The sequence below is a fragment of the Piliocolobus tephrosceles genome, chromosome 8 (genome assembly GCF_002776525.5).
Source record: "Piliocolobus tephrosceles isolate RC106 chromosome 8, ASM277652v3, whole genome shotgun sequence".
Classification (NCBI taxonomy): Eukaryota; Metazoa; Chordata; class Mammalia; order Primates; family Cercopithecidae; genus Piliocolobus; species Piliocolobus tephrosceles.
Window position 1 is genome coordinate 64,394,511 of NC_045441.1, and position 25,867 is coordinate 64,420,377.

General features: G+C 40.1%; 1 protein-coding gene across 1 annotated transcript in view; it reads right to left on the reverse strand.

Moving 5' to 3' along the window:
- LRRC72 (leucine rich repeat containing 72) overlaps positions 1–25,867 on the reverse strand; it is a 51,941-nt gene that overhangs the window by 20,616 nt on the left and 5,458 nt on the right. Inside the window, exons 2-4 of the mRNA XM_023215907.2 lie at positions 25,662–25,735; positions 20,531–20,600; positions 212–293 (exon numbers count right to left, since the gene is read on the reverse strand). Of these exons, the coding sequence (XP_023071675.1) occupies positions 212–293; positions 20,531–20,600; positions 25,662–25,735 (226 nt within the window). The remainder of the gene's footprint in view (positions 1–211; positions 294–20,530; positions 20,601–25,661; positions 25,736–25,867) is intronic.

Consider the following 25,867-nt stretch of genomic DNA (forward strand, 5'->3'; position numbering starts at 1 on the left):
TGAGTAAGACACATGACAATATTAAATTAGAAAAGTAATCTAACAGCACGTTTCTTAATATAAAATGTACATTAAAACATTTAAAAATAGATTCCTTAATATATTTTCAACAGAAATGTTAAAACAGAGTTTTGCTTGTCATTAAGCAATTACCATAGTTGAAAGTACTTAATTGAAAATCTATTAAATCAACAGAAAATTTAAGACATACCTTCTATCTCAAATATTGCATTGTTGTTTAGATATAGTTCTGTCAGACAATAGTTTCTAGTTAGAAATGTTATTCCATGGAGCTAAAAATGAGAGTTAGAGAACAGTATACTTTTTATAATAACTGCATATATAACATAAATATAGATAACACGATATACAAAAATAATATATTTAATTATAATAAGATAATAAAAGTTTGACTTTCGCATTATTATTTGTGACCTTTTGGTCTGGCTGTAAGTTACATTTGGATTATTTGGATTGGCTTTGAGGAGAATGTGATGAAAAGAATATTTTTAGCTAACTTAAACCTCTCTTACCACATCTTAGCCAAACTCGCTTGTCTGGCTTTCAAAACCTCTGCAACCTGGCCTAGCTCTTTTGCGCTAACAATATTTCTTCTACTTCTGTTCCATGTAGTCTTATTGGATCCGACATCACATATCCACCACCTAATATTATCATGTGCCAAGGGCTCTCTCCTTATGCTGAGGCCATTTCTGCATCTGTAGGAGTCATGATTCCCTTTGTCTGTATGTCTTTTCTTCTTGGTACACTTGAAATTATTTTTAAGGATTAGCCCTAGGCCAGCAAGGCATACTAAACCGCGCGTGAGTGGACGGCCGCAGTTTTCATTTGCAGAAATCAGTTGAAACCAAGGGTTGATCTCCTTGTACCTTACTACTGTCTTTGTGCCCTATTTTGACCCACTTTATTTTCTCTAAACTTCTACTTGCTTCAGTACTTCGAGTCAGATTTCCTGAGTGATGGTCTAATCCTGAACTCTTTCTTTATGGCCTCGTCCATAACCATCTCCTCTTCTCTGGTTCTCTGCCCCTCTAGTAAACGGATCTCAGTTTAGCCATGGGCTCTGCAATCTGAATACACGCAGGAGGCAGCTCTGCCAGATCAGGCCCAGAACTAATAGCTCAACCAGCCACCATCTGCAATTAGAGGGCAAGGCACAGTATAATCCTGTTCATCATTCAGAGTTCATCTTTTTTCACAAAACCTTTCCTGACAACTCCTATGCTCACAAACCTCCATTTTCTTGACCATCCCAAATGCTTACTTTGACTTGTACAGTTAATCACTTGAACACTAGAGTTTTGTGCATTCCTTAAGGAAAGGAACCATGTTTCTTCAGCACGTTATCCTTTCTACCTCCCTACTCTCCTAACAATATAGTGAAGAGGTCACATTTTACTTTTAACGTTAGAATCAAAATTTTCATGTGAATGGAAATAGTAAAAAGTACTCTCTCAAAATTCCTCAAATGAACCATTAGGTACTGTATACACAATATGGGGTATTCAATGTTAAACTGTACGTCAGAAATCATTCTGGTACCCCATAAGGAGAACTCCTATTTTTTTTTTTTAAATATTGACTCCATAACATCCATCAAATTTAAAAGGTGTATTTGCATTGTGAAGATGAGACATGGTAGAGCCATAGAGGAGGAGCAGTTATGTTCTAAGAACTGCAGGTAAGTTAAATGAAGAATGATAACTTTACTATTTAACACAGAATCTAGCAGGGAAAAGATTTTCATGAAAGAGTTATTGATCAAGTATTTAGTACTTTATGTATACAAAAATACATGTTCCTGATGGTAAATATTTTCTTGTGTGTTTTCTAAAGCTTATCATAGGAAATATTAATTTTTTTTTTTTTTTTTTTTTTTTTTGAGACGGAGTCTCACTCTGTCACACAGCTGGAGTGCAGGAGTGCAGTGGCACAATCTCAGCTCACTGCAATCTCCTTCTCCTGGGTTCTAGGTTCAAGCGATTCTCCTACCTCAGCCTCCCAAGTAGCTGGGACTACAGGCACATGCCGCCACACCTGGCTAATTTTTTATTTTTAGTAGAGATGGGGTTTCACTATGTTGGCCAAGCTGGTCTTGAACTCCTGACCTCAGCTGGTCCACCCACCTCGGCCTCCCAAAATGCTGGGATTACAAGCATGAGCCACCACGTCCGTCCAGGAACTATTATTATTAGTTAAATAAAAATATTTTGTTCATTGATGAACAGATTCAGAAAAAGGATCCCAATCCATCTGACTTAGTGAGGATTTATTGGACTTTTTTTTTTTTTTTTTTTTTTGAGACGGAGTCTCGCTCTGTCGCCCAGGCTGCAGTGCAGTGCCCGGATCTCAGCTCACTGCAAGCTCCGCCTCCCGGGTTTACGCCATTCTCCTGCCTCAGCCTCCCGAGTAGCTGGGACTACAGACGCCCGCCACCTCGCCCAGCTAGTTCTTTTGTATTTTTTAGTAGAGATGGGGTTTCACTGCGTTAACCAGAAAGGTCCTCGATCTCCTGACCTCGTGATCCGCCCTTCTCGGCCTCCCAAAGTGCTGGGATTACAGGCTTGAGCCACTGCGCCCGGCCTATTGGACATTTTATTCATGCCCCTCTCAAATCTCAGAAAAGCCTTTTTAGATTTGTATTTAAGGTTTGAAAACTAACTTCTTTGATGAATTTTCTTTACTTTGTTTTTATATTGGCAACATTCACAAATTATGAAGCTATAAAAGGGACTTCATGTGCTGTTCATCTGATTGTTCGCAGACTCATCTCCACCAAATTATGCCAGCACTCCTTCCGGAGGACCACTAGTAATTTCACCAAAGGTTTTGTTATGTCATGAGAGAAGCCGTGTTTCCCCAGGGTAGGAGAAACTGTTCAAAGCCAGAACGTGAGTGTCCCTGTTGGCTCCTTATCACTTTCTAACTTTTCCCACTGGCCTCCTGGCAGCAATTCGCTGCCTTCTGTTCTTCCTCTCACCACTCCCTGCTTTAATAGTAGCCACACTTGACATCAACGTAGGAAAAGAACGCCAGCAGAAATCATGACTTTTTCCTCTCTCTTCCTCCAGTTACCTGCCAACCACACATTACTAGAACATGACTAATTAGCTGAGACTTTAATTTCTCTTGCATTGCTCATTAAAACAAGAACACTAATAAACCCCACAGTTTGACCTTGGTTATAGAATCATAGTTTTCCCACGAGCATTAACATCCTTGGACCATGATTATTGGGATTATAGGAGTGAGTTGTTTGTGAAGGTGAGGGGGAGTGAAGGGAGATAGAGTGGAGTCAAAGCCAAATCATGAGGACCTTGGGGAGCTATTAAAAGATCTTGTTTAGAAGAATGTCATTGCCCAATTAGATTTTAGAAAGAAAATGATTTACAGGGGATAGTAAGTACAATGGCAGAAGATGAATAAGGAGGGTGTTTCCCTAATTTAGAAGAATTTGTAGTGGCCCAAAGTAGAGTAATGGTGGCGGGAGAAGAAAGAAGTGGAGGAAATTGAGGAAGTATTTCAAGGTAGAATTCAATATACATTGCAAGATAGCAAGTTGTTAAGGTCAGGGACATTTTAAGACAGGCTATTGTCCTGATACTCAGTTATTATTAAAATAAAATGTTATTTATTTATTCATTTATTTTGAGATGGAGTCTCACTCTGTCACCCAGGCTGGAGTGCAATGGTGCAATCTCTACTTACTGCAACCTCCACCTCCTGGGTTCAAGCGATTCTCCTGCCTCAGCCTCCCGAGTAGCTGGGATTACAGGCGTGCGCCAGCACACCCTGCTACTTTTTTATTTTTAGTAGAGATGGGAGTTTCCCCATGTTGACCAGGCTGGTCTCAAACTCCTGACCTCAGATAATCTGTCCGCTTTGGTCTCCTGAAATGCTGGGATTACAGGTGTGAGCCACCGCGCCTGGCCATAACATGTTATTATTATTATCTGTTTAGAGAAATCTGTATTACTGATTCTCAGGATTGCTGTAGGATTTCTATTTAGTGTGGCATTTCACAAATCATATGTCTTAGCTTAGGCTTGGAGCATAGCAAGTGCCCAATAGATGACTATTATTTAACCATTAGTATTAATTTTATAGAACTGGGAGCTTTTATATTTAATGTAAAATACATACAGGTAATCACTAGGGTACTACTAGGCACAAATGTATACCACCATGAATTTAAAATTAAGGAAGAATTCAGGGTTTCTTAATCTCTACAGCAATCACATATATTGGACCAGATAATTCTTCATTGGAGTTGATGGGAAAGTTGCTGCCCTGGGGTTGTACATTAGCATCCCTGGCTTCTTACTCAGTAGATGCTAGTAGCATACACATCCCAGTCAGAAATGTCTCTAGACATTGTGAAATGTTCCCCGGGAGGCAAAAACACCCCCAGCTGACAACTGCTGATTTAGATGCAAGCAAAGAAAATCCATGTATTAAGTGCTTATTATGAGCTGGGCATTAAGCTAGATGTTTTCACAGACATTATACAATATAATCCTAACAAAAGCCAAATGTTATTTATTTGACCCCCATATCCCCAGTTTACCTAGGAGAAAATCAAGGCTCAGAGAAGTTAAACAACTTTCTCAAGGTCCAGAGATCGTAAGTAGTAGCAGAGTGAACATTCAAACCCAAGTCTATCTGACTCCCAAACCAAACATTGGCATGTATTACATCATAACTGAGTTCTTTAATTTGGGGAGACTTCTTTCTAAACCATGCAGAAGTTACTAATTTGAAAATATGTTGAAGTGTATTAGTTTATTAGATTGAGCACTGGAAAATATTCAATGCATCAATTTATTCCTAGTATGTCAACAATAGTCCCAAAAGGTGTCTAAAATGCATCCAAAAATTTTGACCAGAAATGGAAAGAAGAAGAAATGTAATAATCTCTGAAAACTTTCAAATTGTAAAAATAAACAGAATGTTGCCTTACTAATCTTTACTACAAACTCATTAGGAAGGAGTATACTATTATCTTATTTTAAGATGAAGAAACTGAGGCCCAGAAAGGTTAAGTAATTTACCCAAGATTATACAGCTAGTACATGGTGGAACTGGGTAGGCTTTGACCCAGGCTCCACAGTCCCTGCTGGAAACCACTGCACCTTACTAATGTTCAGGACAGGAAGTTGAACTGTCCAGCTCAGCTCATTCTCAGACTTGGTTTGAGCCTTGACGTGCCTTGTTCTACCCACCTGATCTAACTTGACCTCTCAAGTTTTCTGGGTTCTTCTCAACAGTTGCTCTAACTGGGCTGCCATCTCTTAACTGGTTTTGAGTTCCAGGCACTGTCCTATCTTTTCCCTACCTCTTAGGTGGGGTTCTTACGTTTTTTATAGGACTTTTCAGCAGAACCTAGATAGATTTATATGGTCACCAATCAATCCAAACTAAAAAGAAGATCCAACACCGGCACTAAGCAACATCATGCATAAGTAACTGCACTTGTTCTTGGCTTCTTCCACTCTTCTTTTCAGCATTCCTTTTTCTCCTCCTGGCATCTTCTTAACCCTGACCATCCCAATGTTCTCTTTTTCTGTACACTTCCTTTCTTTTCACATGCTCTGGAGTCGCATTTCTGCGTGTTCCAGAGGTGAACTATTATATTCTCCCCACCGATTAATACATTAGCCATCTCAGGGTATTTCTTTTAAATTAGAAGATTATAATCAATGATGCTCTAATTGTTGACTTTAACATCCTTGAATACATATGTGCGATCTGAGAAAACTTTTGAATGTTCCTCAAATTATGCTTCATAACAACTCATTATTATTAGCTTATGAATCAGTTTTGGGGACTGAGTTGTAAAAACAGGTTTTCTCCTCTCCTCTCACACACAACACAGAAGACTTTTTTGACCAAATGTGTGGGGCTTTACCCCTACATACCATGCCATGCAAGCACTTAATTATGCAGCAGACACCAACTGTGTGTCCTCCAGTTGAATTTCTGCACCATCTACCTGGAGATCGCATCAGATCTTACAGGTTCAGAGCTCAATCCTGCAAGACTGCCCCCCCACCCCACTTCTGATGCCAATTGCAAGCCCCAGGTTGTTTTACCTGTGCTTCTGACCAACTGGCTGTAAATTGGGGTCCCCATTACCCCCTCCCTGGACTTCAAATTTGCTAGAGTGGCACACAGACCTCAGTGAAACACTTTCATTTACCTTTTTTTTTTTTTTTAATAAAGGATATTACAAAGGATACAGATGAAGATGCAGAGGGGAAGGGATGCAGAGCTTCCATGCCCTCCCCAGGGGTACTACCCTCCAGGAACTTCCATGTGTTCAGCTATCCAGAAACTCTCTGAACCCAGTCTTTTAGGATTTGTATGAAAGCTTTGTTACATAGGCATAATTGATTAAATCATTGGCCATTAGTCATCAGTTTAACCTTCAGGCCCTCTCCCCTCCTGGAAGTAGGGCTCCTGGGAAGCAGAAGTCCCAACCTTCTAATTTTGCCTTAGTGTTTTCGATGACCAGCCCCCATCCTGAAGCTGCCTGGGAGCTGCCAACCATCAGTCACACGAAAAGATGCTTATCACTTAGAAGATTCCAAGGATTTGGGGAGTTGTATGCCAGGAAATGAGGACTGGGACTAAATATATATTTCATGACATCACAGGGACGTCCATTAAACCCAAATAGTGTCATCAATATAAAGAATGGCTTCAAAAAGTGTATTATTATTGGCTCGTAGGTGGCCATTTGGTTCTGGTGTCTTCATGTGATCTCTGTCTATGTGCATATGTCTAGTCTCTGGCTTTCTTTGTCCTAGTCTCCTTTTGTTATAAAGATGTTAGTCATATTGGATTAGGTCCCACCCTAATGACCCATTTTAGCTTAATCACCTCTTTAAATGCCCTGTTCCCACATTCAGCCACATTCTGAGGGACTGGGAATTAGGGCTTGAACATATGAATTTGAGGGAGACACAATTCAGTTCATAACAAAAAGCTAACAAAAAAGTCAAACAAATATAAACTCCAGGGAATTGAAGGAAGTATAATCAAGGAAAACATTAAGCTGAATACATGGCTTAGCTCTGAATAGCATATTTTGTCATAACAATATACCAGTGAATATTGATTTAACCAAAATTACAATACAACCGCATCAGGAGAATGCGGAATGGAAAGTATGCATGTGTGTGGTAGAAGTGAGGGCAGGAAAGAGAAAGAATTAAATGCTCATTTCCTTAGTGAAAATTCAATAGCTATTTCTAGAAAAGAAAAATCAAGAAGTAGCAGCAATACCAGCAAGTGACTTAGAGAAAAGCTGATAAGTAACAAAAGATCACTTAAAAGAATTGAAAGTTGTGGCAACTGGGAAATGACAAGTGAGGGCAGATGTGCACAACCCTTGCTAACTTAGAGAATTAGCCAATTCTTTCAACTAATATTATATGTTTATATAGCTATGTTAAGAACAACATGAAGAAAAGGAGTAAGGAGGTTGGGTCTTACTGTTTATTCTGTGACTACTGTGTGCAAGTTTCTTTGATTAGTACTTTACACTTGTCATCTCATTTATTTTTCATGCCAACCCCGGAAGCAGTCTGAAAGAATAAATACCCCATATTGTCTAAGAAGAATGTTGTTTTAGAGATATTATGTGATTTGCTGTATATTATTAGCTGGTTAGTGATAGAACCATTGCTATACTCCAGTTCTCAGGTCCACATCGTTTTTTATTTTATTTTTTGAGATAGGGTCTCACTGTGTTGCCCAGGTTGGAGTGAAGTGGTACGATCACAGCCACTGCAGCCTCACTCTCCTGGACTCAAGCATCCTCCCACCTCAGCCTCCCAAGTAGCTGGGACTACAGGCACACACCACCATGCATGGCTAATTTTAAAAATTTTCATGGAGATGTGGTCTGACTATGTTTCTCAGACTGTTCTTAGACTCCTGGCCTCAAGCAGCCCTCTAATCATTGCCTCCCAAAGTACTGGGATTACAAGCATGAGCCACCTCACCTGAAAACATCTGTTAATTTAATAACTATCGTTTCCTGGTACTCTAACAGGAATCATTAGTGCAGATATTAGTACTATTCCTGTTACTTTTATCTTTCTAAACATTAATAAAAGATGGGATACACTTGTACCTTTTTGACTGTGTAGCATCTAAAACTCTTCTCCACAATTCGAGGATTTCTTGTCTAATAAGTCTTGGTGGCAATCAGAAACTACACCCCATTATACAAGATATTTGCTTTTCCAGACTTCTGGCAGGTAGGGCATGGATTCATGACCTTGATGCACCCACTTTGAACTTCTAATCAAGAACTAGTCATACAAAGAAGCGGAGACAGTTGAAAGTTAATTCTGGTGGTGGTAGAGATGGAGAGAAAAAATATTGCTTTCCATAGTAGTGGAAATGGTGGCAGTGGTGACAGTGGATGTGTCCAGTGGCTGGTGCTGGTGACACCAACAGTACAAGCCACTGCTTCTATTGTTAATTGTTTTTCCACAAACATGTTTGTGGAAAGTAGTTCTGTGACATGGTTTTGACCATGGCTTCCTTTGATTTTGAGAACTCTCTGAACTTGATTCTCAAGCTCCATAATAGCTATCCAATATCTTTTTGATAAATTATTTTTCTGCTTAAATCGGCCAAAGCATGCTTCTGTCATGTGAACTTCTGTTACCTTAACTAATACTCATGCAAAGAAATATTCTTAGCCATGGTGTCCAATAAACAGAAACTGACATTTTCAAATGAACAAAAAGTAAAATACTAAATAAAATATTATCAACTTGCCCTCCTCAAATTTATAAGTGGTGACTAATTCCATGCCATTTGGATTCACTGACAAAATGAAAATGTTGTATTTATGAGAAAATATTAGACTTTTAATTTACTTATTCTTCCACTCAGCAAACATTTGTTGAGCATCCTCTATGTGCCAGACTCCGTGCTAAGTTCTGGGGGAAGAGCCATGAAGAAAATAGACAAAAATCTCCGCTCTTATTGTAGTAGGGAAAGATTAAATAAATAATACATACAATGAGTAAATTATATATTATGACCTAAGTTGATAAGTGCTATGTGAAAAAAATGAAACTTGGAGATTGTGTTGTGGGATCTGGCCTCACCAGCCAGAAACCTCTATGGCCAGTGGTGCCTTTGCCTGAGTTTTGCTCTGGCCTGCTGGGCTGGTTCTGCCCAATCAGCCTGGAAGGCTGTGCTCAGCTTCTGCTTCCAGCTTGGATCCCATGCCTGTCAAGGGTGAGCCAGGCACAGAGCACTGAGAGGTGTGTGAGCAAGTGTGGGGTCCAGTCGGCTGTAGCAGGACAGGCTCCAGGGGTTGGCATGGGCGCCAGCTTCCTGTGAGGCTGTGGTTGGACCAGGTGTGTCATAAGCAGCTTCCACGACTGACACGGGAATGTGGCGTGGTATCCAGAAGTTTGAAGATGCCAGGAACTGCAGAACCCTAAAGAGGGTGTCACAGCCCTGGTTTGGGGAGCTCCTAGGTCTGGGTTTCCCAAAAGACCTCAACTCTTCTCTCCTTCTCTCTTCTCTCCTCTCTTCTCTCCTTCTCTCTTCTCTCCTTCTCTCTTGTCTCCTTCTTGTCACCCACAATGTGGCAGGCAAGGGGCGTGTTTTCAGCCCTGTTTGTGATATGGCTCTTTTAGCCCCACCATTCAGTGAGTCTCAATTTCTTGTCCTACATCCAGGAAGAATGAGTTACACAGACAACTGGAAGGTGTGCAAGACAAAGGGTAGCTTTACTGAGCAATAGAACACCTTAGAGAAGACCTGCAGTGGTCAGCTCCTGTCCATAGCAAGGGTGCCCTAACAAGTGTCCAGCTCTCAGCAGAGAAGATAGCTCCTCTCTGCAGCTGGTCATCCTGTTGTCTCCTCAAGTCTGACTGAGTTCAGGGCTTTTATGGGCCTTAGGGGGGAGGAAGTGCTTGCTGATTGGTTCATGGGCAGCCACAGGCAGGCTTGGAAAAGGTACCACAAGTTTTCACTCTGGTCCATGGGACTGGAAGCCCAGCCCTCAGCCTTTAGGCCCTCTCTAACTTGAAGGCAGGGCTTCACCGGGGACCTGCCACCTTCTGCCCAGGAGCCTGTGTGCCTCCTGCCACTGTTCATGGAGCTCAGGTGGTTCATGTCAAGGGGCACCTGCAGGTCAGTGCCCAGCTGCCCTCAGCTCCTCTTTAGCCTCCCTCCCACACTTCTTGGTGCCCAAAGTCTGGAGGGGGCCGAGGTGGCAGGGGGCTGGCATACCAGCATTGCTTGAGTGTGTGTACCCCCAGCCAGGTTGTGACAGCTCCCGGGCTAGGGCTCAACTTTGCTCTGTTATCGGAGTGGGTGGTGACAGCAGGGAGAAACCAGACAGCAGGAGGAGGCACTTCTGAGCCTGCAGGTGTAAGAGGGGCCTTCCTGGGTGCAGGGAGATGCCTGGATCCACAGTGGCAGTTTGGGCAGCTGCAGCTATGCCTGGGAGGATGGGGCTCCTGCCTACTCCCAGCTTCCAAGAGCACAGAGGTACCCAGGTTGCAGCCATGGCTTGGGCAGCTGCAGTTGTGCCTGGGGAGCTCCCGCCGTCTCTGTGGAATATGGCACCACCCAAGTCCCAGCTCTGCTTTGGAACCCCTCTCTGCCCCCCACTCCATGCCCAACCACACTGCTCCTCCACCGGTGGGTGACTTGTCCTGGCCCCATTGCGGCAGCTCCCAGGGTGACAGGCTCTGGTGGGGTCCCCCAGGGTTGGGCTCCAGGACCTTTCCACCTCCCCTCCATGTTTTCCTGGCTGTGTCTTCAGCTGGGTAATCACAGGTTCCCAAGATATGGCAAGGAGTGAGGTTAAGGCCACTCTGGAGGCTCTGGGCCTGGGAGTGGGTCCTGCCTGGCTGTGCGAGGGTGGAGGCGGTACAATTGGATGGGGGGCACCACTGCTGCTCCCACAGCTGCTCCTGCTGCCACTGTCAACACCTCCCTGGTGTAGCTGGTGTAACGTCAGCAGCTGCTCCAAACGGCCTGCCACCGCCGTCAATTGGAAGTGGTAGAGTGAGGTGGTGTTACATTTTAGTGGGATTGGACAGAGTAGGCCTTATGGAGGAGGCAATGTTTGAACAGACTGTTGATCACAGGGAGGGAGAGGGCCACTGGAATATCTGTAGGAACAGCACTGGGGACAAGCCAGTGCCCGGTCCTGAGACAGTGTAGTGCCTGGGGTGGCTAAACCAGAATGAGCCAGGGAGAGATGGCAGGTAATAAGGTCAGAGAGAGAACCAGAGGCCCAATGTGTATAGGACCTTGTTGGTTACTGTAAGAAGTTGGCTGAATATAGCAGGAAACCATCAGAGGTTTTGAGCAGAGGAGTAACAGGTTTTCACTTAGGTTTCCACAGATCACTCTGCTGCTGTATTGAATGATTCTCAGTGGAGGTGGGGGGGAATTTTTTCCCCCAGGGAGAATTTGACAATATCTGGAAATATTTTTGCTTGCCACTCCTGAGGAGCATCTCCCAGCATTAATAGGTGGAGGCCAGGGATGCTGCTGAGCACCCTAAAATGCACAGGACATACTCCACCAGCAAGAATTATCCAGGTCAGACAGGGCGCGGTGGCTCACGCCTGTAATCCCAGCATTTTAGGAGGCCGAGACAGGTGGATCACGAGGTCAGGGGATCGAGACCATCCTGGCTAACCCGGTGAAACCCCATCTCTACTAAAAATACAAAAATATTAGCTGGGCGTACTGGCGCGCGCCTGTAGTCCCAGCTACTCAGGAGGCTGAGGCAGGAGAATGGCGTCAACCGGAGAGGCGGAGCGTGCGGTGAGCCGAGATAGCTCCACTGCACTCCAGCCTGGGCGACTGAGCCAGACTCCGTCTCAAAAAAAAAAAAAAAAAAAAAAAAAAAGAATTATCACAATAGTAGCAAGGTTGAAAAAACCTTAGGGGCAAAGACGCATACATACACCTGTGATTAAACGACATGATGAAATTCTGAAAAATTCTGGACTTACGTGTTAATTAAAACAGTATGTTATTGTATGTTTAGTACTGAAATTCCAATATGCACTAAATTTACATAGAACATGAAACATTAGTTGGGAAGCATTTTAATAATATACCCTGAATTATATAGGAGTAATAAAAGAAACATTTCAACATACTTTTAAAATTTCTAAGTTTATTTTTATGGTGTTCTTATCCAATAAATTAAAACAATGCATTCATTTCTATCTTAGTTTAAAATATATACAGTACTTACACAGTCTATACCTTAAAAATATTCAGAAGTAACTATTTTTAACCAATCCAGACTTTCATTCTCATGTTTTCCCCTCTCTTTTCCGACATACTAAAATATTTGCACCTGTTCTTTCCAAAAGTAGGGTTTTTTTTGTTAAATCATTAAAAACCATAACTAGATATGTATTGTACATATTTTCAAATTTCACAACCATGCAGTGAAGTGTTATTTAGGTTATTTATATTCATTTGCTTTTTAAAGAAGTTTTTAAATATGGAGCAAAATACAATTTTTTCAACAAAGTTGACACCAAGGATATAATTAATATTGCCCTAAGGTAACAGAAACACGTAAGAGCCCAAAATATATGGAATGTATGCTAATTCATTTTGTTTTTTTTAATAGCTCTTACATCCCAGAGTGGAGTTTGTACTGCTCTAAATAGTTTTTTGGAACAAAGTATTGTATGTATAAATGAATAAACAAATACATATACCCAAACTTAATAAACAAATAAATCTGATTAAAGAGGCCAACAGAAATTCCGTGATACAAAGCACGTTGTAAATCTACTGAAAAAGTATGGCCATTCAAATAATTCTTTATCAAATATTTGTAACAGCACATTAAAAATAATTATTTCAATTTTCAAAGTATGATTTGCTAATTTTATAAACCAATATTTCTTCCTAAAATACATACATTTGTGCTATTTGCTGAATTCTCAATATGCGCTTCATGTCTAGGAGCTTGGAAATCATAACAGCATAGAAGATTGAGCCTAAGACATTTCTTAAAACATTTACTCTTTATTTTTATTTTTATTTTTCCTTAAGTTCTGGGATACATGTGCAGAACGTGCAGGTTTGTTACATAGGTATACATGTGCCATGGTGGTTTGCTGCACAGATCAACCTGTCATCTAGGTTTTAAGTCCTGTATGCATTAGGTATTTGTCCTAATATTAAAGCATTTATTCTAATCTGACCATTCTCTAGTCAGTGTGAGTGAGGTTATTATAAATATTTCAATTATTCTTTATATAATGATGTTTGTAGACAATGACTTTGCCAGAAGCATCTTTTTATGTAAACCGCATTTATAAAATTTGTTAACTATTGGTTTTTGCTGCACAGCAGAAACCCAGATTCCATTTTGAATAGTTGTTTGGGGAGGCATTAGACAGGTTCTTCATCAAGACGAAATGAAATATACCAAGCTACTGTTGTACTTCCAGAAATAGAAGGCTATTAACATTGTGGCATCAATATTATGAATGCATAGTCATTATTGGACAGCCATAAAAGAAAATTTTTGAAGTAATGAGCAAAGACAGAAGGTGATTATATGTATGTGCCATATAAATTGTTGTGTAAAATATAGGCCACTTAGGTCATTTATCTGAGCCAAACTCAACCTTTCATAAGAGACTGGAAAGAAGGAATTCATGGACCTGAAATTCTCTGGGTCAGACTTGTTAGAGAATGAAATGAGGAAAGGAGACTTTAGACCTAAGAGCAGCTGCCTCCCACTAATTATGTCAGCAGGTGTTAGGAAAACGTGATCTCAATAAGGAGGAGATGCAGCACTAATGAATATCTACGCAATATGAAGCTAAACAAGCCCTCAGAGCATAATGAAAGAAGTAGAGTTGCCAAAGCGAACCTAGGAAAATTAGGACGTTGGAGGTCCTTAGAAATAAACTTGTGCATTTTCATCAGCTAGTTCACGTTTGGACCAGAAGCTCAAGTTTTATCACCCACTAGATAATGACGTGCAGAAATACGCACGCTTGCAGCATAACAGGCTTCAAATTTACCAAATTACATTCATTGCCTTCAAAGACAACTGTGTTGTCTCATTCCAGGCAGCTAGCAAATACAGTGTACTTGCTAGGAGCAGAGCCACTCCCTTTACCTCTCCTAATTTTATCACTAGAGCAGGGATCATCACATTTATTGTTAATTCTGTAGCAGCCTAATGTAAGTACAAAATAAGCTGTATCCAAGTAGGACGCTTTGGGCTCCAAGTACTTTTAAGCCCAAATCAAATTGGCAAATAAAGAAAGTTCATTAATTGTCTCACATATCACCAAGCGCAGAAGTTGTGATAGCCTTAGTCTTGGCATCTCCATGAATCTCTGGGCTCTGCCTTTCTCAAAGCATTGGATTCATCAAGTTCATAGGCTAGTTAGTTTCTGCCTTCATATCCAGGTAAGAAAACCCAGAAGCAAAAGTACTCTTCTAGTACTCCCTTTTAGGAATAAGAAAGCCTCTCCCAGGAACCTCTCAGCAAATGTGCCCTTGTCTGTATTACAGTTGAGTTAGATGCCTGTTCATTGACTAGTCACTCACCAGAAGAGTGGGATTATTCTGGTTGGCTTAGTTCAGGATCCACCCATGGACCTGGGTGGGGCCACCTACTTGAGTAGAATGGAAGAGGAGTATGTACCAAAACTCAAACCCAAATTCTGTTGGACAGGAAGAAGGAATGAATGGACACGAGTGGACAACAAATAATGACCTCATATACTTCAATAAATACTGTGGATTGAATAAGTGAATAAACAAAAAAATGCATTCCCTTTGTTTTACTCCTTTTGCCTAATTTTTTTCCTGAATAGAGAGTAGCTAAAATATTCACTAATGTAAGAATAATGCTGGTCAGGAAATCAGATCATTCTTAACAATGTGTTATAACTCTAAATATATTCATATCTCAGGGTTAATGTTTTTCACAAATCTCTATATCATTTCTACAGTGGCACAGTTTCCTCTTAGTGGTCAATCTAGTATAATCTAGATTTTAAAGAAAACTCATAATTAAAACTTTATATATGAACTTTGATGAAATATTATAATAGTTAATATGCCTGTTAGAGTTTGGGATCTGAATAAGACTTTAATTTTTGATGGGATATGAATACTTAGGTAGCTTAGCACCCAGTCAATTATTGATCAACAAGAAAACTCACATTAGCTCATTTACTTATCCCACGACCACTCAAATACTGTTTGGGGTATGAAATCCTTTCAGTACTACATGGACTAAACAAGTCTCTTTTATAAAGAACAAATTAAGTGATAGTGATTTTAGAAATGTGAAAGGAAAATAAATCTCAGGATCCCAATAGCACTAAACCAAAGGGAAAAATCGAACTAGGAATTACTTAGGTCAAACCTCCCTCCCGTTCTATTCCTAAAAAAGATAGCTACTAAGATTTAAAAAACAGCTACACAGCTCTCTCACAATTTGTCCACAAGGAAATTCTTTGGGGACAAAGGACACAGAACTCAAAGTCCTTCCTCTGCTCACTGAGATAGATGCATATCTGATTGCTTCCTTTGGAAAGGCTTATCAGGAACTCAAAAGAATGCAGCCATTTGTCTTTTATCTACCCATGACCTGGAAGCCCTCTTCAGGTCACAGGTGGAAAATTGATTGACGTCTACTCTCCCTAAAATGCATAAAACCAAGCTGTGCCTGGACCACCTCCGGCCCATGTTGTCAGGACCACCTGAGGCTTTGTCATGGGCACGTGTCCTTAACCTTGGCAAAATAAACTTTCTAAATTGATTGAGACCTGTCTCAGATACTTGGGGTTCACAGAAATAATATAGTTTGTTGCATATAAACAATCCAGCACAAGAAAAAAAATTCAGCCTTTTGTTGTATTCCTTTCCTGCCCCACCCCTTCAAAAACAAAAGAAAGTAAAACAATTGATGGCGCATGCTATCCCTTTCTAAGTGCAGATGCATCTGCAAGTCCATTTTGTGAATATTCAATGAATAGTTGGAAGTCAGATGATACCCATTCCCAGAAATATTCCAAAAAAATTATAAAATCCCTAGTTATACCTCTCCCTTCTAGACATTTGTACATGTTCTTTCCCTCCAAACTGGACACCATTGAACACCACAGGAACACACACTAAAAACAAAGATTAGTCACTTTTGCCATGCCTGATGATTTTCATCTTTTTCTGACGGAAGTCGCACATTGTGACTGAGGATAAGTTTTGGCTGTGTGTGTGTGTGTGTGTGTGTTTGAGACGGAGTCTCACTCTGTCACCCAGTCTGGAAGGCAGTAGCACAATCTTGGCTCACTGCAACCTCTGCCTCCCGAGTTCAAGCAATTTTCTTCTTCAGCCTCGCAAGTAGCTGGGATTAGAGGTGCCTGCCACCACGTCCAGCTAATTTTTGTATTTTTAGTAGAGACGGGGTTTCACTATGTTGGCCAGGCTGGTCTTGAACTCCTGACCTCGTGATCCACCCACCTCATCCTCCTAAAGTGCTGGGATTACAGGCATTAGCCACCACGCCTGGCCAGCAGTATGTTTTTTAAAAACGTTTTGAATTTTTATGCCCTAAAGTAGTGTGTGCACTTTCCAGCTGTTAGCTGCCTGGGTCTTGAAGATATTTGTGTTTGTTCACCTAGAAATTATTTCAAGCTTATGAGATTTATGCTTATAGTTAATACCAAGTCACTTTCATTTTCCATTTTCCACTTAGTTGGTGTTTAGAAAGACTAAGAATGAAATAAAATATTGAAATATTTTTATAAACATGGCTGTTTATATCAGTGCTGAGATCTGGACATACTACTTGACAGGCAGATAACTACTAAACACTCAAATTATTTCTTTTGTCAGCTAGTGTTTGAAAGTCTACATTCAAAATGCTAAGATTGGGTTATCAATATACTGTATAATGAACAAATACAAGCTGTCGGAAGATGAATTTTTGAAAGTTGCAAACAACCTAGTCACTAGCTTACTATAATGATTGTCTGGGTTTGAATTTTAGTTCAGTCTTGCTCTTTTGCTTGGAAAAAGTTTGGAGTCCAGCACTCAGGCTCTCACTGTGAGGGAGGGGTGGCAGAGCACTGCCTCCTTAACCCTGGCCTTTAAGAGAAGCTTCAACAGCCACACTTGGTGATCTTGAGACATGTTCCCTCATGGCCTGGTGCCTGACACTTCCTGAGGAAGTTAAATCAGCTTGGATAGTGTATTAGTCCATTTTCACACTGCTATAAAGAACTACCCAAGACTGGGTCATTTATAAGAAAAGAGGTTTAATTGACTCACAGTTCCACATGGCTGGGAAGGCCTCAAGAAACTTATAGTCATGGTATAAGGCGAAGCAAAGCACCTCTTACATGGTGGTAGGAGAGAAAGAGCATGAAGGGGGAAGTGCCGCTTTAAAAACCATCAGATCTCATGAGAATTCATTCACTATCATGAGAACAGTATGAGGGAAACTGCCCCCATGATCTAATCACCTCCCACCAGGTCCCTCCCCTGACACATGGTAATTACAATTTGAGATGAGACTCAGGTGGAGACACAGAGCCAAACCATATCATTTTGCCTCTGTCCCCTCCCAAATCTCATGTCCTTCTCACATTTCAAAACATAATCATGCCTTCCCAACAGTCCCCTAAAGTCTTAACTCATTCCAGCATTCACCCAAAAGTCCAAGTCCAAAGTCTCATCTGAGACAAGGCTAATCCCTTCCACCTATGAACCTGTAAAATGAAAAGCAATTTACCTATTTCCAAGATACAATGGAGGTACAGGCATTGGGTAAATGTTCTCATTCCAAATGAGAGAATTTGTCGAAAACAAAGGGGCCACAGGCCTCATGCAATTCTGAAACCAGGTGAGGCAGTCAGCCATTAAATCTTAAAACTCCAATATCTCTTTTGACTCCATGTCTCATACCCAGGGCATGCTGATGCAAAGGGTGGGCTCCTATGGCCTTGGGCAGCTCTGCCCCTGTGGTCTTTCAGGGTACAATCCCAGAGATGCTTTCATGACCTGGCATTGAGTGCCTGTGGCTTTTCCAGGCACATGGTGCAAGCTGTTGGTGAAGCTACCATTCTGGGGTCTGGAGGAAGATGGCTCTCTTCTCACAACTCCACTAGGCAGTGCCCCAGTGGGGACTTTGTGTGGGGGCTCCAACCTCACATTTCCCCTCTGCATTGCCCTAGTGGAGGTTCTCCATGAGATCTCCACCCCTGCAGCAGACTTCTGCCTAGACATTCAGGCATTTCCATATATCCTCTGAAATCTAGGTGGTTTCCAAAGCTCAATTCTTGTCTTCTGTGCACCTGCAGGCCCAACACCATGTGGAAGTTGCCAAGACTTGGGGCTTGCACCTCTGAAGCAAAGGCTCAATCTGTACCTTGGCACCTTTTAGCAGCTGGAGCTGGAGTGGCTGGGAAGCAGGGCATCAAGTCCTGGGGCTGCACAGAGCAGCAGGGCCCTGGGACTGTGATGCCCTGAAGATCTCTGACATGCCCCAGAGACATTTTCCCCATTGCCTTGGCTATTAACGTTTGACTCCTTGTTACTTATACAAATTTCTGTGACTGGCTTGAATTTCTCCCCAGAAAATGGGTTTTTCTTTCTTACCTAACAGTCAGGCTGCAAATTTTCTAAGCTTTTATTTTCTGCTTCCCTTTTCAATAAAAGTTTCAGTTTCAGATCATCTCTTTGTGAATGCATATAACTGAATGCTTTCAGAATCAGCCAGGTTAAGTCTTGAACATGTTGCTGCTTAGAAATGTCTTCCGCCAGATACTCTAAATCATTTCTCTCAAGTTCAAAGTTCCACAGATCTCTAGGGCAGGGGCACAATGCCACCAGTCTCTTTGCTAAAGCATAGCATGAGTGACCTTTACTCCAGTTTCCAATAAGTTCCTCATCTCCATCTGAGATCACCTCAGCCTGGACGTCACTGTCCATATCACTATCAGTATTGTGGTGAAAACCATTCAACAAGTCTTTAGGAAATTCCAAACTTTCCCATGTCTTCCTGTCTTCTTCTGAGCCCTTCCAAACTGCTCCACCAACGTCTGCCTACTACTTAGTTCCAAAGTTGTTTCCACATATTCAGGTTATCTTTATAGCAGTACCCGACTCTGCCAGTGCTAATTCTCTGTATTTGTCCATTTTCACACTGCTATAAAGAACTACCTGAGACTGGGTAATTTATATAGAAGACATATTTAATTGACTCACCATTCCACATGGCTGGGAAGGCCTCAGGAAACTTACAATCATGACAGAAAGTGAAGGGGAAGCAAGGCACATCTTACATGGTAGCAGATGAGAAAGGGAGCAATGGAGGAAGTGCCACTTTAAAAACCATCAGATATTGTGAGAACTCACTCACTATCATGAGAACAGCATGGAGGGAACCATCCCCATGATCCATCACCTCCAATCATATCCCTCCTTCAACATGTGGAGATTACAATTTGAGATGAGATTTGGGTGGAAACACAGAGCCAAACCACATCTGATAGCAACTGGGAGGTACCAACCCTCTTGGCTTCTGATTGCAGGACAAAGATATGTGAGTCTGAGGACTAGGTATGCTGACCTGGGGCACTGTATAAGGGATTCTGCACATGAGGGTGATTTGCCAAGGCCAAAAGACCCTCAGTTGTAAGTAGCCCTGGGATAAAGGTGAGGTGAGCCAGGAGTGGCCAGTGAAGAGGAGTCAGTGTTGGAGAGGCCTAGCAGAGGAACTTCTGAATAAGCCATAAAGGGAACGATCAACTTTGAACATCTGTTAGTACTACAGGGTACAAAGCAGAGAACTTTGCTTCTCCCTTGCCTTTTTCCTACCAGTACACCACCCCATTCCATACCAAACCTGGAGAAGGCTGAAGTGGAGATAAGAAGGAAGGAAAACAGCCAACCATGGCTTTCTAGTTAATAAAGAAGGCAGGTGGCCATCTGCAGTCAGCCATAGCTGGATATAGATGGGCGCATATCTCATTTGTGATTGAAGATTGACAGTTGGCTATTATATTCTCATTTATGAACTGGGACTATGACTATGACTCAATGGGCTGTAAGATTTTGTATTACCTAAGAGAGATGAAAAAGGTTATGGGGCTGCCCGGGTTTTCTTTCAGGAGCCTAAGTAGGAATAGCTTCCACTAAGTGGATTTGATAGGACATGGGAGACAAAAGTAAAATTGCACTTTGATAGCACCTCACAGATTGTCCTTATTCAATGTATCTCGTGTGTGTATATGTGCATGTATACCAGATATATATATATACACACATATATATACACACACATCAGACATATATGTACCAGATATATGTGTTTTATATTGGTTTCTTAGCTGAATTTAAATTTTAAGCAAAAAATATTAATACTTTTAAAGATTAGCTCTATTAGGAACATAAAATTAAGATAGTAGTTTAATTTTAGTAATTGAAAGATAAAATACAACACTACCTTGTTATGATGAAGCCATAAGTATTTTAATTTTTTAAACCTAGAAAGATCAATGACCTCTGTCAGTTCCCTGGAAAGAAAAAAAAAATGTGAACATTAGCAACAATCAGTTCACACGTAGGTAATACTGGGCATGTAGTTAGTATGGCTTCGTAGTAACTAGAAGGTTCTCTCTCTCTTTGTCGTTTCAAAATTGTTGGCGCATTCACGTGCTTATTTCAGAAATTCCATCTTTATAACTTTATTCATTTGGATTAAGATTTTGTCAGCCAGTTAAAGCTAATACTTGAAGGGGAGCACTTTACCACATTAGCAAAAATTTACACCTCATTATGACTGAATTTATTGGAACCTTAATTCAAAACAAGTTTTACTGAGGGGAGGACAAAGGAAAAAAGTGAAGCTAATACTGGACTTTCAAGTAAATGTGGGAAACATAGCTGGGTCCTGTTTCAATATCGTCTGTGGGTTATTACTGTGGGGCAATAACCTTGAGATATTTGGCCAGACTGGACTCAGATGGAAACTGCAGGACACCAAGAGACAGACACTGTGTGAAGTGCTTTATTCTCCCTTTATTTATTAATTATGGGATTAAAATATTGCCCATTTCTCTTGAATGGTATGAGATTCCACCTATTCAAGTGGTCTTGGTTCTTGTTCCTAAGGCAGCTCACTTATCAAACGGGCTGATGTGGGTTCAGGAGAGGGCACCATCTGAGATAGTTGGTCATTTGATTGATGTGGCCTGGAGTAGTTGGATCTCTTATTTCTCAGGGCAGAAATTGTGGAACCCAAGTATGTATACATATACATATCTGTTTATTTATCAAATGCTTATAGATCACATATCATTATCTGTTTATTTATCAAATTCTTATAGATCACGTATTGTGTGCCAGGTACTTTTCAAAGCATAAAAATATCAATATTTACTATTATTACAGATATTAATTCATTTACAGTAAAATTTTATCACAATTATTTTTAAACTTGGGACACTGAAGGAATAATATTTTTCTAATTTTTATAAAAACATACATTTTTTGAAAGCATGCAAACATTTCTAAACAAAATAAACCTTTTTTCACTAACTTTTTATATTGAAAAATGTCAAACCTGAGAAAAGATTAATAAATAGTACAATGACCACTTGTATACCCATCATAATTTTTAACATATTGTCACATGCTTATCCTATCTATCTAATTTATTATTTATTGGTTGATAATTTTCTTGGTGAATCATTTGAAAATAAAGTTGCAGGCTTATTGCAGGTGTCTCAGCTTAAGGAGTTCATCTTGTGTATCTCCTATATCAGGGCATTGTCCTGCGTAACCAAGATACCATCCTCACACCTAAGAAGATGAAATGGAATTCAGTAATTTAATCTAGTATGCCATTCATATTCAAAGTTTTCCTGTTGTTCCTACGTTTCTTTTGGTTTTTTTAAATCCTATATCCCATTAACATTCATGCATTACATTTGGGGTGATGTAATCTTTGAGCCTTTTTAAAGGTAATCATCTTCTTTCCTTTTTCTCCCTTAACATTAGCTTTTTGGGCTGGGCATGGTGGCTCATACCTGTAATCCCAGCACTTTGGGAGGCTGAGGTGGATGGATCACCTAAGGTCAGGAGTTTGAGACCAGTCTGGCCAATATGGTGCAACCCCGTCTCTACTAAAAATACAAAAATTAGCCAGGTGTGGTAGCACATGCTTGTAATCCCAGTTACTTGGGAGACTGAGGCAGGAGAACCACTTGAACCCAGGAGACAGAGGTTGCAGTGAGCCGAGATCGTGCCGTGGCACTCCAGCCTGGGTGACAAGAGCAAAACTCTATCTCAAACAAACAAACAAGCCATAAAATATTAGCTTTTTGGAGAGTCCAGGATAACTGTCTGGTAGAATGTCTTACATTACTGATTTTTGGATTGTTTCCTAATGATCAAATGCAAGGAAGATCATGTCTACTTCTCAATTACATGGGTGGTAATTACTGAATCACATAAGGATCCAAATGATGTCAGTCTGCTCCACTCTTGATGAAGCTAAATTCAGTCATTTGGTTAAGAGGGTATCTGCCAGTTCTCGCCACTATGAAAGTACAAATTTTATAATTGGAAAGTCATACATGAGGCGAATATCTGAGATCATGTGTATATCTTGCTCCCTGACAACTCTTTACTCAATCGCTTTAGCTTCAATTGATGATCCTTATCTGAGCCAATAGATTTAGGATTATAAAATTATTTTCCTAATGTTCTTATGCTTTTTACATTATTAGCTGCTATTCTTATGTAATGAACATCTGTTTCCTCCTCTTCTATCTCATTCATTCTCCTCCCCATCTTCCCTGAATTTTCAAGTTTTTTTTCTTAATCCTTTATCACTTAAAACAATGATCAAATCCTCCCTTATAAAAGACATTTCAAGCAGAATCGTGTGTCTCTTTGATATGTACAATTGGTTTTGGGCACTTCCCTGGCACAACAAAATGTTTCAGACTCTTCCAAAACAACTTTTTTTTTTTTTTTTCTTTTTTAGAAAGGGTTTGGTTCTGTTGCCCAGGCTGGAGTACAGTGGCTCCATCTCGGCTCACCGCAACTTCCACCTCCTAGGTTCATAAGATCCTCCTACCTCAGCCTCCTGAGTAGCTGGGACCACAGGTGTACACCACCATGCCTAGCTAATTTTTTGTAGAGACAGGATTTCACATGTTGGCCAGGCTGGTCTCAAACTCCTGGGCTCATGTGATCCACCTGTCTCAGCCTCTCAAAGTGTTGGGATTACAGGTGTAAGCCACCGCGTCTGGCCTCAAAGCAACTTTTAGTAGGAAATTTGTACAAATAATAATACATTCTCCTCTCTCACTGTAGATATGTAGCTTATTTCAGGGAAAGAGTACTTGGACCTTGGGGCACCGTAACTATTGCATTGGGTGATAGTGAGAGTATGTTAACTTCATCTGTTCCTACAATAAATAATAAAGAAATCATTACATGGCTACATTAGAGTATCTCATGCCGCACTCAGAGGATTTCCCATAAAAGTTTTTATTTTATTTTATTTTATTTTATTTCATTTTATTTTATTTTTTGAGACTGAGTCTCGCTCTGTCTCCCAGGCTGGAGTGCAGTGGTGTGAAAGTTGTTTTAATACACTAAAACTTTAAAGTATTAACTGTGTCAAGTTACTGTCATTAATTTTTTTGTAGCAGTAATATCAATGATTAGGTAATATAATAAATTTATTTTTCATTTTTCTTTTTAAAAATTTAATTAAAAAAATTTTATAAGTCCACATCTAATATCATATAAATTCACTTTTTAAGGGTACTCTAACTATTTCAGGTCAGAAGGGTTTATTCTGCACATAAACCTGTCCGAAATCAATAACAAGCTGTTACATTATAAGGTGAGGCCAGTCAAAGGATAAATGAGAGGTAATTCTACTAATGATGGCTATAACTCATGCTGACAATACTTGTCAACATCCTGTTACAATGTATGTTCTCCATGATCCCTCAAGAACAAGTCAATAAGATGCTTTCATTTCCCAGAGTCAACAGAAACTTAGGCAAATAAATAACTCAGTATACCAGTGTATTGGCATCTGGACTGGGAAATAGTTTTCGTCCACAGCTGGATGAAATGGTAACTTAGTATCCTCAAAATGTAAAAGGTGTTATCTTTCCCATAAGGAGACCATTAATTACCTACTGTCAGGTGATCAATATCTCAAATTTTCTAGTATTTTAAAGTTACTCTTACTATCTACTTACTATAGTGATCAATAGTATACAATTGTTAAAATCATGAAAGATGCAATCTTTTGACCACATGAAGTATTTATTGTTATTTTAAAACTAACTGACCTATATCGAGTGGCTCAAAGCATGACCTTAAATGTGTCAGAATGCTCCACCATACGTGTTCCATACTAAATATATTTTTAAATATTTCAAACTTGTCATCAATGTATTCCTTTACTACCAAGAGATTCAGAGCCCTTACAAAGATAAACACTTTTCTCTGTACTGATAAACATAAATATTTATTTATAATAAAATATGTATAATAATAAAGGATTTCCCCAAATTGCTAGAAATAAAAGTGATTAAATTTGTTGATAAACTAAAGCATTTTCTTTACTGGAAGCCTATTTAAAAATAATACACAGAATTCAGAGGCATTAAAAAGCACAAAGTAAGGGGGACACAATGTAGGAATAGGGTCACTGTGCTTAAAATGCAAACTTCAGTGTCACTTATTGGCCAGTGAGAACTGTGGTATCAGAGTCTAATTTTATTTATAACTCCCTTTTCCTCCCATACCTGTGTTCTATCTCATTCTACTCTATAGAAAAACCCAATTTGTTGTCTGCCTCCTTGAGGAGTCCGAGTGGAATCAAAGTGGGCTGTTGATACGTGAGAGGGATTTTTCTACTTACCAGTAAAATTTGTATGGGGATAGGTAGAGGTTGTAGTACAATGGGGGTCATTATCATAGTATGTGGTATAATGATTCCCAATAATAGTAATAATATTAACCATACTAATGCTCATTGAGTGCTTACTGTGTCCCAGTAACTTTGACTAACTTTTAGTAACTCACCTAAGCTTCACAACAACCCTGAGAATGAGGTAGTGTAATTATACCCAGGGAATAGCGTTGCCAGATAAAATACAGGATATCGGGCTACATTTGAATTTCGGGGAAACAATGAATTTTCCAACTACTGTGTGGGACATACTTATACTAACTACAATTATATTTATTGTTTCTGTGAAATGCAAATTCAACTGGATGTCCTATATACTTATTTGTTAAACCTGACAATCCTAATAGGGAGGTTGTACGACATACCCAAGATCACCCAGCTGGAAGAGACAGAACTCGGATTCAAACAGCCTGTCTCCATAATCTTTTTTTTTTTTAAATCAGTTTCAGTATTTTGTCTCTCCAATAGAAAACTGTGGACTCCAGGAAGTGATAAAATAATTGGAGTGTGGTTGCCTACCCAGTCCTTGAGGGGCAAAAATGGAAAAGAACGTTTGAATCTGTGAAACATTTTAACATGCTCATGATAACATGATACTCTTTCATTTTTTTATGTTAAGTTCACTTACTTTTTAGAAAGGAACAGCTCGAAGACATCAGCATCCCTCTTGTGGCCACGTATCTTTAGTTGATCTTCAACTGCCTGATAACATATAATTAATCTGTCAAACTACATTCCAATGAACAAAAATGCTGAGGCATTTGCAGTCAATAACAATAATGTCTACAAGAAGATCAAAAGAAAGGTAAATATGGAGATAACCATCCTAAACTG